Source organism: Cetorhinus maximus, chromosome 9 (assembly GCF_964194155.1).
Source record: "Cetorhinus maximus chromosome 9, sCetMax3.hap1.1, whole genome shotgun sequence".
Classification (NCBI taxonomy): Eukaryota; Metazoa; Chordata; class Chondrichthyes; order Lamniformes; family Cetorhinidae; genus Cetorhinus; species Cetorhinus maximus.
Window position 1 is genome coordinate 119,171,173 of NC_135887.1, and position 13,660 is coordinate 119,184,832.

Below are 13,660 nucleotides of genomic sequence, written 5' to 3' on the forward strand. Positions count from 1 at the left end.
GTGTTGGTGAAATTAACCTTTGAATTTCAATAACACTTAAATGTAAGCTTAATTTAATCTCTTGTAGATGAGATGTATTTGCCACATATGAGGAAAATTGATAGTATGCTGAATGAGAACAAGAAGAGAATGATTTCCAAGTTCCCTCTGGAGCCAGCACTCAAGGTAAGAACCTTTTCAAAACCATGCTTGCCATTCTGTGAAGGTACCGTCATTATGCAATATAGCTGTTGCATCCTTACAAATATATGGTTCTAGTACTTGTAGTTAGTTACTACTGATGGTGTTTGGGGACAGTGGATTGTAGTATGATTACTGGTAGTTCTAAGTTTTGTCTACTGGAATCTGGGGGAGAAAATCTGTTTTGATCAAAACAGATAGTGCCTCAAAAGCAGCAACCTCAGGAACAAGACCATGCCAGATTTCGGATCTTCTGGATTTTGGGTCAGTTGGTTTGGGCCGTGGGTGGTTCAGGCTAATCTGGGTTGGGTGGGGTCAAAAAGATCACTTGCAGCGCAAGAAGATAGCGCGTACGCGTCAAAGTGGATAACTAGTCCGGCGCCATGGCGAGCCAAACCGAATTGGCTGGGTATGTTTTTTTTTATTTTGCTTAATTAAAATTGATGCATGGCACATTCTAAAAATGTCCGGGAGCAACTTCGGCTTTTGGGCAGCCGGATTTGACACTGTACCTATATTTCTGCACATGACATTTAGTGGATCATGCAATATCGATTTGATATTCTGTGACAGTCTATATTGAAATAATTAAGCTTTCAAGTTGTAGATCAAGCAGAATGATACATTTCAACATAATCTCCACAATTGTAAGTAATCTTCAGAAGCAACCATAGCTATTCGGGAGACGTATGTTATTACCACTGTTTAGTTGTATACAACAAAACGTGACACTGTTTATTGCAAAAGAAATTGAGCTGAATAAAATTATGCACAAGTATACTATATTTTGTCAAATTGGGTCAAAGAAAATTGAAAGCTTTTACTTCGGTAATGGGGAGATTGACGAAGAATAATAAGAACATGTGATGACAAACTTTGGAGCAAAGTTTGAAGTTTTTTTCTAAGAAGCTTTGCTGGAACTCTTCATAATCTGCAGATCTAGTCTTCGTGATCATCATTGACTTGTACATCTTTTTAAAAAATATTCTTGTTCAAATGGAAAATAGAACCTTCCTGATTCTTCTGAATATACTATTTAATAAAAACAGCTAATTAATCATTTTCAGTGCCTCTTAATTTTGTACATTAGTATGTGGTCTCTTGGGTGGCATATTAAAATGGCTTCCCTTTTTTCCACTGAGTGTATTGCAGCAAGTTTCTGTGTCTCCATGTTCTCAGATCAACTTGTAACTTGTTTATGTTAAATGATTTAAATGTAAAATTTGTGTGGGCTAGTCAGAAGACAGTTTCAATGCCTTTGGTGTTCCTTTGGTGCTGATGTAATTATATTACTTAAATAAAATCTGCTGTACAAACCATCAATATTACATCAATTGTAAACTAACCTACAAAAGAAGATTCAAACTGTGTGAAAATACAAGGAAAATTTGTATTTTTTAAATATAGGTGATGGAAGTTAAATCAAGGAGTGAGACAGTATGATTTTAGGTTTCTCACAAATTCTACATGTATCAACAGCAGAGCTATGCCACTTGTGATGCTCCCTTCTTCACTTTTCCCCAGGAGTATGTAAGATGGTCTGTGTTGTTCTGCTCCACATTGTTTCCCCAGCATATTATTTAACTTTAAGTTTGAGAGCTTTAGTTTTCTGTTACTTATGGCCTTTGGGTTTGAATCATAGTTAAGACCTGATGCTTTCTGGATGAAAAATTCTTTGGAGTTAAATGCCTAATCATTCAACGGTTGCAAGTAGATTATTGAACTAAGATTGTTCCAGGCGCAGGTAGCCACAAGGGAATATGATGTGATAATAATGGAGACCTGTCTCAAAAAAGAACAGGACTGGGGACTAAATATTCCTGGATGTAAGGTGTTCAGGAAAGATAGGGAAGGAAAGAATTGAGGAGGGGTGGCAATATTTATTTAAGGATAATATAGTACTGGAGAGAGAGGATGCCGTAAAGGGGTCAAGAACTGAATCTATTTAGTTACGAGTTAAGAAACAGTAGCGGTACCATTATATCACTGGGTATATTCTTATAGATCACTAACCACTAGCGGAAAAGCTATAGAGGAGCAAATCTGAAGGAAATTATAGAGAGGTGCAAAAACTATAGAGTCGTTATAATGGGTTTCAATTACCCTAATATAGACTGGATGGTAATACTGTAAAGGGTGGAGAGGTAGCAGAGCTTCTCAAGTGTATTTAGGAGAATTTTATCAGTCAGTCAAAAGATTTCAAAGGAATAAGAATGGATCTCCCAGATTAATTAAAATCAAGTAATACTATATTTGAGCAATCAGCTGCCTTTAAAGTGGAGATGGTTCAGGTCTAGTTGAGGTACATTCTTATGAGGATGTAAGGTAGGACAAAAAAGCTAGAGCTCCCTGGATGATGAAAGAGATGGAAAGTAAAATGAACAGGGAAAGAGTGCGTATGACAAATGTCAGATCGAGAATACAAGTGAGAAGCAGGCTAAACATAGAATGTTCACAAAGTAAAAAAAAAAAGGAATAAAAGCAGCAAAGAGAGTATGAAAAGACATTGACAGCCATCATAAAAGGGATGCTAAAGTCTTCTATAGACACAAATAGTAAAAGGATGGTAAAAGTAGGAATAGGGCTGATTAGGGACAAAAAAAAAGAGACTTATGCACTGAGGCAGAAGGGCATTGCTTATGTACTAAATGAGTACTTTGCATCTGCCTTTACAAAGGAAGAAGGTGATGCCAAAATCATTAGGAGGTAGTTGAAACACAGTGTGAGCTGGAAATTGATAAAAATAAAAAGAGGCATGAGGAGGGCTGGCTGTAGTTAAAGTTGATAGGACCAGATGAGATGTTTCCAAGGTTAGCAAGGGAAAGAAAGGATGGAAATTGCAGGGACATTGGCCATAACCTTCCAATCCGCCATCGATATAGGGGTAGTGCCAGAAGATAGGAGAATCGCAAATGTTACACCCTTGTTCAAAAATAGGTGCAAGGATAAGCCCAGTAACTAAAGGCCAGTCAGTTTACGGTGGTGGGAAATCTTTTAGAAATGATAATCCAGGATAAAATTAACAGTCACTTGGTCAAACGTGAATTAATTAAGGAAAACTAGCCTGGATTTGTTACGGAGAAGTTATCTTTAATTTATTGAGTTTTTTGATAAGGTAACAGCAAGCATTGATGGGGATAATGCAGTTGATGTGTGTACATGGTTTCCAAAAGGTGTTTGATAATGTGTCACAAAACAAGCTTGTGAAGAAAGTTGAAGCTGATGGAATAAAAGGGATGGTGAGCGCAAGGACACAAAGTTGGCTGAGTGACAGTAAATAGGATACATAGGAGCATAGGACTTGGGAGCTGGCATAGGCCATTCAGCCCTTCGAGCCTGCTTCGCCATTCGATAAAATCTTGGTTGACCTGGTTGTGGTCTCAACTCTACTTTCCTGTCTGCCCCCATAACCCTTGACTCCCTTGCCTATCAAAAACCTATCTAACTCAGCCTTGAATAAATTCAATGACCCAGTCTCCATCGCTTTCTGGAAAAGAGAATTCCACATGCTAACTACCCTCAGAAAAAAATTCTCCTCATCTTCATCTTAAAAGGAAGACCTCTTATTCTTAAACTGTGTCCCCTAGTTCTAGTCTCTCTCACAAGAGGAGCCACCCTCTCAGCAGCCACCCTATCAAGTCCCCTCAGGATCTTATGTTTCAATAAGCTCACCCCTCATTCTTCCAAACTCCAATGGTTATAATCCCAACCTGTTCAACCTTTCTTCATAAGATAAGCCCTTTATCCCAGGAATGAGTCGAGTAAACCTTTTTTGAACTGCTTCTAATGTAATTGTATCCTTTTTTCAAATAAGGAGTCCAAAACTTTACACACAACTCCAGATATGGCCTCAGCAAGGTCCTATACAGCTGCAGTAAACTTCCCTACTTTTATAATCTATTCCCCATACAACAAAAGCCTAACATCTATCAGAAGGAAATTGCCAGAATCCATTTAAGGAGGTTATTGCAGTAATATTGGGCAGAATCAACATTGTTTTGTGAAAGGGAAATCCTGTTTAATTAATTTATTAGAGAAAAAAGACATTTTGTCGAAGCTTTTCGCCTTGCACTTATTGGGACAATTTGCAAGAACACAATACAAGGGAAAACAACAAATTTTATACTGTATGAGAAGAGTGTGCTGATTGGTTGGCAAGTGGACTTCATTCCATTTGCCTTTCTAATCACCTGCTGTACCTGAATCCTAACGTTTTGTGATTCATGTACTGGGGACCCCCAGATCTCTCTGTACCACTGAGTTCTGCAACCTCTTTCCATTTAAGTAGTATAATACTTTTCTGTTCTTTCTGCCAAACTGGACAATTTTGCTTTTTCCCATGTTATACTCCCATCTGCCAATTTTTTGCCCACTCACTTAACCTATCTATATCCTTTTAGACTCTAAGTCCTCTTGAAAAAATACTTTCCTACCTACCTTGGTGTCATCAGCAAATTTAGCTACCATACGTTCGGTCCCTACATGCAGGTCATTGATATAGATGTAAATAGTTGAGGCCCCAGCACAGATCCTGCAGACTCTAGTTACAGCTTGCCAACCTGAGAAAGACCCATTTGTCTCTATTCACTGTTTATTAGCTAATTGTGCTGTTTTGTGTTTTGTTGGGTCCCCTCTCTCCCATTCCTCCTTGTGCTATTTTAAGCATCACTGGGTGAGCTCTCTCCCTCTTCCCCCTTGCGATGTTTTAAGCCTCGCTGTGCCCACATTCTCCACCTCCTCGCACTGTTTTATGCTTTGCAGGGTTCGCTGTCTCGCTCCTCCTTGACAGTGGTGAGCAGTTGTTTATCAGACTGAGATACGGTATACAGTGGCGTTCCCCAGGGGCGCAGTGCTTTTCTTGATATACATTAAGGTGACTTGAGGTGCAGAGCACAATTTCAAAATTTGTACATAAAACTTGAAAATGCTGTGAAATGTGAGCAGGATAATGATAGACTTCGAAGAGGACATGGGCAGGTGAAATTTATGCAAGGAAGTGCAAAGTGCTCCATTTCGGCAGGAAAAATGAGGACAGGCAATATAAAGTGAAGGATACAATTCTAAAAAGGGTGCAGGAACATTAGGACATGGGTTTATATCTGCACAAATCATTGAAGGTGATAGGGCAGATTGAGAATGTGGCATACAGGATTCTGGTCTTCATAAATAAAGCAAAGAGTACAAAACCTTTATAAAAGACTGGTTTGCCCTTAACTGGACTATTGTGTCCAATTCTGGGCATCAGACTTTAGGAAGGATTTGAAGGCACCGGAGAGGGTCTATGTCATGAAAATATAATGATTTTCATAATATTGTAATTTATTGTAAAGGTAAGTTAATAGTGGGGTTTGCATTAGTTTCTGTGTAGGGGTGTGTGTGTGGGTTTTAATTGAATTACAGACAGCTGGTCTAGGTGCTTTGATGTATCAGAAGGGAACTTGGTTTGAAATGCTAAATATGTAAACATGGCTGAAGTTTTAGAATGTAAAGTGTGAAGAACATTTGCATTTTTAGATAAAGCAGAGTAGTGAATTTCAAAGAGATGGTAAGTTGTTACACCTAGCCAACAGAGGCTAAGCCAAACAGTGTGTTTATTTTTCCCAAAGATTACTGATAAATGAGTGCTATGAAAGCTTTATATTATGGAAAAAATAAAGTTGCAAAGACATATTGGGACAATGGGATTTACATTAAAAAGGGAGAAACCTGTATAAAGGAGATGAGGTTATGTGTAAGAAGAAGGCATTCTAAGATTAACAGATGTAAAAAGCCTCCAGCTTCTTTGTACTAAGCTGCTGTCTCCAGGAACTGAAGCTAAGAGAATTCATTTTGATTATCACTGTCCAAGGTATTGCATTCTTTACCTGGGTCTGTTGAAATCTATGTTGTTTTACTGTTGCCTTAACGGAGGTGTAACTGGGAGCTAGATTAATTAGGGGATTTAGGAGTTATCATAGCAGTAATTTGTACACCTATGTATGTGCTTAAAATCATTTATTTTATTAATAAATGTTTACTTTAGTTTTGTAAAAAAAAACTCAAGACTCGGTGGACTTATTACTACTGAATTCAAGGCACGTATCTCAAAATAAAAATACAAATTGCAAAACAGTTGTGGCAGCTGTTTCAAGTTTCCCTCTGGGATTTGAGCAGCTTAGCATTTACCATCTGCTGTGCCATAACAGTTCAGAAAAGATTTACAAATATTGTTCTGACTGAGCATGAGGAACTTCATTAACAAGGATAGATTAGAGAAGTTGGGGTTGCTTTCTTTCCAGAAGAGATGGTTGAGAGGAGATTTGATAGAAATGTTCAATATCATGAGAGGCCTGGACAGAACAGATATGTAGGATCTCAGTCCCAGGACATTCCAGCAGGAGTTCCTCAGGGTAGTGTCCTAGGCCCAGCCACCTTCAGCTGCTTCATCAATGACCTTTCCTTCATCATTAGTTCAAAAATGGGGATATTCACTGATGATTGCAGTGTTCGCCATTTGCAATTCCTCAGGTACTGAAGCAGTCTGTGCTCATATGCAGCAAGACCTGGACAACATTTGGGCAAGTAACATTCTTGCCACACAAGTGCCAGGCAATGAAAATCTCGAACAAGAGAGAATCCAGCCACCTCCCTTTGACATTCAATGGCATTGCCATCACTGAATCCCCCACTATCAACATCCTGAGGGCTACCATTGACCAGAAACTGAACTGGACTAGCCATATAAATACTCTGGCTACTAGAGCAGGTCAGACGCTGGGAATTCTGCAGAGAGCAACTACTTCCTGACTCCCCAAAGCCTATCCACCACCTACAAGGCACAATTCAAGAGTGTGATGGAACACTCTCCACTTGCCTGGTGAGTGCAGCCCTAACAACACTCAAGAAGTTCAACACCATCCGGGGCAAAGCAGCCTGCTTGATTGGCACCCTATCCACTTCCTCCGCCACTGACGCACAGTGGTAGCAATGTGTGCCATCTACAAGATGCACTGCAGCAATTCACCAAGGTTCCTTCAACAGCACCTTTACGTGACCTTTACCACCTAGAAGGTCAAGGGCAGCAGATGCATGGGAACATCACCACACACCATCCTAACTTAGAACTATATCGTCATTCCTTCACTCTTGCTGGGTCAAATTTCCAAACAGCACTGTGGGTGTACCTACAACACCTGGACTGCAGCGGTTCAAGAATGTAGCTCGCCACTGCCTTCTCAAGGGCAGTTAGGGATGGGCAATAAATGCTGGCCTAGCCAGCAACGCCCATATCCAGTGAAAGAATATTTTTTAAAACCGCTCCTATTGTTGGAAGGATGCCTCCAGTTCTTTTGCCGATATGAGGAAAAAGCTTTTTATACAATGAGTGGTTAGGATCTGGAATGCACTGCCTGAGACGGTGGTGGAGGCAGATTCAATTGTGGCTTTCAAAAGCAAATTAGATAATTATATGAGGAGAAACGATTTGCAAGGCTACAGGGGAAAAGAGTGGGACTAGCTGTGTTGCTCTCTCAGACAGCCAGCAATGACATGAAGAGCCAAATAGCCGCCTCCTGTATTCTGTTCTATTCTATAAAATTTGAATTTTATTCTGTCTGCAGACTGCACTGGAGAATTTTCCTGAACTGACAACATGTGCCTCAGGAGCAAAGGGCAGCAATTCGAATATGTCCAAAATTAAATTGAGTGGTAAAAATTACAACAAGAAGACGCTCCAATCATTAAAACAGAATGCTAAGGGCCAAAAGGTAAGACCTTCTGTACTTTGACTAAAAATAGCAGCCTAATGTACTTTTTCCTCCAAATTGATATATTTTCTACCACATGGGATCAGGAACTATTTCTACAATAATGCAGTCAAACTTATTCAGCTGTAGGGAATAGTATTTGCTTATTAGTCAATCATCTCTTTTTCTTCATCACAGCTCCTAAAAATAATTTTGTATAAAAAATAGCTCTGTCCAAAATAATCCCATTGACGTTTATAAGCTATCTCTTAATATTCCCAAATATGTCGCCTAAGCAAAATGCCTCTGTGCATCATAGAATCTTGGAAATTTACGGCACAGAAAGGGACCATTGTGTCTGTGTCAGCCTAATCCCACAGTCCAGCTCGTGGAGCTTTTGTCATGACCAGTGAAGGCATGTCCTATTCAAAACTTTAAATGTGGGCTGCACTCAGTAAATAGTTTCCTGGAACTATGTTTTATTTGAAAATGGAAATTAATGGGACTATTAAGATGGATGCCAAAACTCAGCTGACTTTTGCAATTTCTTCATAAATTTCTTCATGAAAATTCCTCTGGAAAGTTCTCAGATGCAAATGGTTTTCTCAGGTGCAAAGTGACCATCCTTACCAGCTCAATGGAAAAGATTCAACAAATAATGACCACCAGATTTGTCAGAGCCGTGAAGGTGGAATATCAAATAAGTTCTTCCAGTGCATACCCTGGTGTGTTGATGGGTTACCAATCATTCCCCTATTGTGTATCAGTCATCCTGGCCCCAACCCATTATGTGGACAATGAAACTTGCCATCATATGACCGAAACTAGCTTCTGACATTTAACCCTTTATTATTCCAAGACCAGAGAGAAATTGAGTCAGACTCCACCAACCACCAGTGCAGAAAATTAGTAGAAAAGGCAGTAAACCCATACCTTTTTTAAACCTAGAGACTTGCATCAAAAAAGTCACCCAGCCTGATTTCTACTCCAAATCCAACTGTAAAGAAACTTGATCTCCTGGTAAGAAGAAGCTATAAATGACTAACTTCGCGACTTGCTGAACACCCATCTCTTCAAAGGAATCTGACAATCTCTGATGTATGACGAGTTACTGAAATCACCTGAACTATCCTTTTGGAGTGAAAATCCCACCTTTGGTCTGAAACAATTGTTCTTCCTACAACGAACCAAGCATGTGAACTACGAACTATTCCTTTGTTTACAACTTGTGAAAGTGCACTATTCTCTTTAACTGTATCGTTCTCGTCTGTGTGTGTGAGAGAGATGTGGTGTCAGACTTTTGGGGTGAATGTGCGAATAAATAATCCTCTTTATTTAAACCTTACTGCTGTTATTTAAATTAACCACACACAATTTGGGGGCCTAAGTAACACACTGATTATGGGCGGTAAGGGAAAGGTTCTAAGGGTTTCAGTTCTCTCCCGACCTTATCCAGAACACTTTTTACAGGTTCCGGCACTTCCAAATGCATATCAATGTACTTTTTAAATGCAATGAAGGTTTCTGCCACTACCACCCTTTCAAGCAGTGAGCTCCAGAACACAACCAATCTCCAGGTGAAAAACTGTTTGTTTATCTTCCCTTTAATCCTTCTACCAATACAGGTGCTTTAAATCAATGTCCCCAGATCTTGACCCCTCTGCTAAGGGAAGTAGGTTCTTCCTACCCACTACATCTGAACCCCATGTAATTTTATACTCCAATTAAATCTCCTCTCAGCCTTCTCTGTTCCAAAGAAAACTGCCACAGCCTATCCAATCTTTCCTCATAGCTAAAATTAGCCATTCCTGGTAACACCCTTGCAAATCTTCCCATTGCCCCCTCTGTAGTGTAGTCACGTCCTTCCTGTAATGTGGTGACAAGAACTGTGTGTAGCACTCTAGCTATGGCCTAACTAGTCTTTTATACAGTTCTACCATAGCCTCCCTGCTCTTATATTCTATATGTTGGCTAATAAAGGAAAGTATCCTGCGTGCCTGCTTAATCGCCTTATCTATCTGTGTTACTACTTCCTGGGATCTGTGGATATGCACTCCAAGGTTCCTCTGCTCCATTACACTTCTCCATATCATACCATTTATTGGTATTCCCTTGCTTCGGCTGACCTCCCCAAATGCAGTACTTCACACTTCTCCAGATTTGCTACTTTTCTGCCCACCAGACCAGTTCATTTGATAACTTCTGAAATCTACAGTTTTCTTCCTTACTATCAATCACACAGCCAATTTTTTATGTCTGGAAACTTGTTAGTCGTGCTAACTACGTATAATATTTCTCCTCTTGACATCAGCATAGATGTTGAAGAGTAAATGCAATAATACTTTATGAAAAAAGGCACAATAAAATCCTAAGAACACCTGCCAACCTAACAGGGCATCCTGAAGGAGATTTGGAGAATTATGAACTAACAGTCTCAATAATTTTATTTCAAAAAAACTGTTCCATAATGCTACTTGATAGTGAACTAAGTCATGCATCAGCCTTAGCTTTTGAGACTACACCACTGAAGTAAACATATTTCTCCTTTCTTTGCACTTCCATCCTGTTGTTTTGTTTACACTTTACCCTTGACCTTGGTTGGTCCCACACAGATACGAGCATCAGCCATGCAGTTGAAACATTCTCTGGAATGGGCCCTGTTTTGCTTCTATTACAGGAGTCATTCTGTGTTATTCTGCTCTATGCTCTTTATTTTGGTAAACTTGTTTCCCACACTACAGAACATTATTTTTGCGTAAACTTGGTCAGAATTCACCCATGAGTGATGTCGATACCTTCACTCTTATAAATATATTCTATAGAAGTCTTGAGTGTAACAGTTAACTTACATACTTTTTTTTACTGTTGAGATAATTTGCAATACCTAGAACTATGGCTTTTATTTTGTTTCATATAAATTAGGCATGAAATTATTTTAAAATGTGCATGTGATGTAACTTTTGAAATGATTCCACCATGCAATGCTGAAGATGCAATGAGTTAAAAATGTGGCAAAAAAGTCTGAACTATTTCAGATTATAATTTCAATGATTCCCCATATAAATTATCCAGGTAATTAGCTAACGAATAAAAGCACATCTAATGTTTGTCATCTCAATGCTGTTAATATCTGATCAGATGTTTGCATTCTGCTGCATTATAGCCATATTAAGTGGCTGAGTGATCAGTTAACACTTTCTACTGAATTGTTAAATTTTGTTCTGTATTTTAAACTTAGGAGTTCACTGTAGATCAAGAGAAATTGCAGTGCTGTACTTTATATCACACACTTCATCACTATAAATATCACACCTACCTGATATGCAAGAAAGAGGTCAGTATTTAACATTCTGCAATGTGTAGTATTAGTTGAATTCATTTAATTTTATTAAATTGCAACAAACTAAAGAAGATCCCAGGGTAATTACATAAATCCTGGATTTAAAAATTGAGAGTTTGGCATTTCTTGTAAAAATGTACTTTGTAATCAGCACTTGATCAAAATTGTGTTCTTTCCTCCTAAGATTTTGGTGCATCATCTCAGAGCACAGTTCTTTCATAATAAATGTTTTCAAGTTAGCACTGTAAGTTTAAATAAAGTACAGAAGTCCCACTGATATTCCATTCTATGGTGGTTACAAATATGAAAGTTAATTATTTGGTCTGCAAAAGACTACATTATTTTCTAGCAATTGATAGATAAGGGTGTTTGCATATTTAGTCTATCTAATATTGTGATCCTGTTACTGTGAATAGAAGTAAGTTGATGTACAAAAAGTTATCAAAAGTTTTTTTCTATTTATATTTGAAGTATACATCAATGCAAAGCCAAATCTGTACACATTTGCTAAACTTTCTAATGTTTTTTGACTATTCTTTTGGACAGGCTGCTTCCATTCTAAAACAGAATAAAGACCTAGGCCAAGTTGAAACAATCCAGCAATGTATGGAAAATGAGAAATGGGTGGAGGACCTCTTTGAAAAATTTGGTGACGTTCTGACACAAGCACAGCAGAAGTGTTCATAACGTACATATGAGATTTTTCAACGGTCTTATCTATGGCACTAACAAAATATCATGGAGACATTGAAGTGAACTTTGGCACTCTAGTGATGCCAGACTAGGCCTTTAATAGTGGCACTCATGGGCTTTGATGAACCTTGTTTTTTGGCCCAAAGCTACGCAGACATGGTGGCCAAGAAAACACATTTTGGCATTGGGGAGTTTATTAATTATTATGTCAGTAACCACATTTTTATGATGGCCAATGTTTTTGATTTATTTGTATTCTGTGAACCTGAGATATTGAGTAATGTCTATTTCCAAAAAAAGAAAAAAACATTAAAAAATAAACTTTTGTGACCGATCAAAATGGCAAGGCATGCACTAAGTATATTATGATTTTCTTTATTAATGTAGTTTTAACACTTTAGGAAACTGTTTTGTTCAACAAAAAATGCTTTAAATTTGATAACCTGCCTCTTACTGACCTACAAGACAAGGCAGAGGCAATCATATCTTTCTAATGTCTGCCTACCAAATTTCCATATATATTGTAAAGAAGGTTGGTGTGTCATGACATTCTTTACAGTAAATTTGCCATCAGAAAATATATAATTTTTGTTGCGTTACAGACTCCTTTTACATTTGAAAATAGCAAGTTCAGGAAACTGGACGTGGAGTTGGTGCAATTCTATGACCATTTGTGTCAGTTCTGGTGATGAACACATCTGTTTTCCCTGTTTTGAAGAAAAAAATATTTTGCCTTTATACCCATATTTCTTTAAAATAAATTGTACATTTTATCTCATCAATAATTGTATTTTTCAGAGAAAATATTGTGGTTTGAATTATGTTCATTTATCTTTGTAATACACTCTGCATTGTTTCCAGTAAATTCTTTTCATTTATATGTTGATCGCATTGTATACTTTATATACTGAGGTAAACTACTATTTCTGTTTTCCTGTTAATACAAGTTTGCTTCAGTGTGTACCAGATATGCATATTGGACTAGTTTTGCCTTTTAAGTGTAGCTGTGTTACACATTGCAATTATTTTCTGATACATGAAAATAAATTTCCTACTAAACCTAAAGCCAAAAAAGTTTATATTGTACTATGAGAACTGTTTAACAATTCAACATTATGTACAGTACATTTGTAAATGTAGTTAAATTCAACTTGGTTTTGATTGATACTATGGATAATTTTATCTACAATATTGTTACTCTGGTGGTTTATCTTTTGATCTGATTGTTGCTTTTCATTCTATGAATCATGATGTTTTACTCTGCCAGATTAACCCTTAAACTGTGCACCTTTTTTCAAATGCCTCTTCCCACATTGTTTATTGCTTTGTGTCTTTTAAGTCATTACTGCTGTAATATTCCTGATATTTTTGAAGCAATGGTGCTAAGAATTTCCCTGTAGATACAAAAAAATTGAGGTAATAAGTCCATAGTCATTTAGCAATACAGGACGACTTGAGTATTGCTGAAAAAAGAAACATGTCAAAGCTTTTCGTCTTGCGCTCATCAGGACACTTTACAAGAATAACAATGTAAGGGGAAGACAACAATTTATACTGTATGAGAGGAGAGTGCACAAAACATAGTGTCCAACATTAGATGTGATTCTGCAATTAGAAAACATTTGCTAAATAATCTCATTGCTAAGAATTATGCTGACAACCAATTTAAGATTGTCAGTCGGGTTCTCAGTGTGGTGCATTTGCATGTACTGGAAGCTACATA

At 37.9% G+C, this 13,660-nt stretch overlaps 1 protein-coding gene across 2 annotated transcripts in view; it reads left to right on the forward strand.

The window, feature by feature from the left end:
• Positions 1 to 13,236, forward strand: part of qser1 (glutamine and serine rich 1) — a 126,811-nt gene extending 113,575 nt beyond the window's left edge. For both annotated transcript variants that reach the window (XM_078549453.1, XM_078549454.1), the window contains 4 exons: positions 68 to 165; positions 7,779 to 7,925; positions 11,143 to 11,238; positions 11,791 to 13,236. In XM_078549453.1, coding sequence (XP_078405579.1) covers positions 68 to 165; positions 7,779 to 7,925; positions 11,143 to 11,238; positions 11,791 to 11,931 — 482 coding nt within the window. In that variant the 3' untranslated portion in view covers positions 11,932 to 13,236. The remainder of the gene's footprint in view (positions 1 to 67; positions 166 to 7,778; positions 7,926 to 11,142; positions 11,239 to 11,790) is intronic.
• Positions 13,237 to 13,660: the final 424 nt, after the last annotated feature.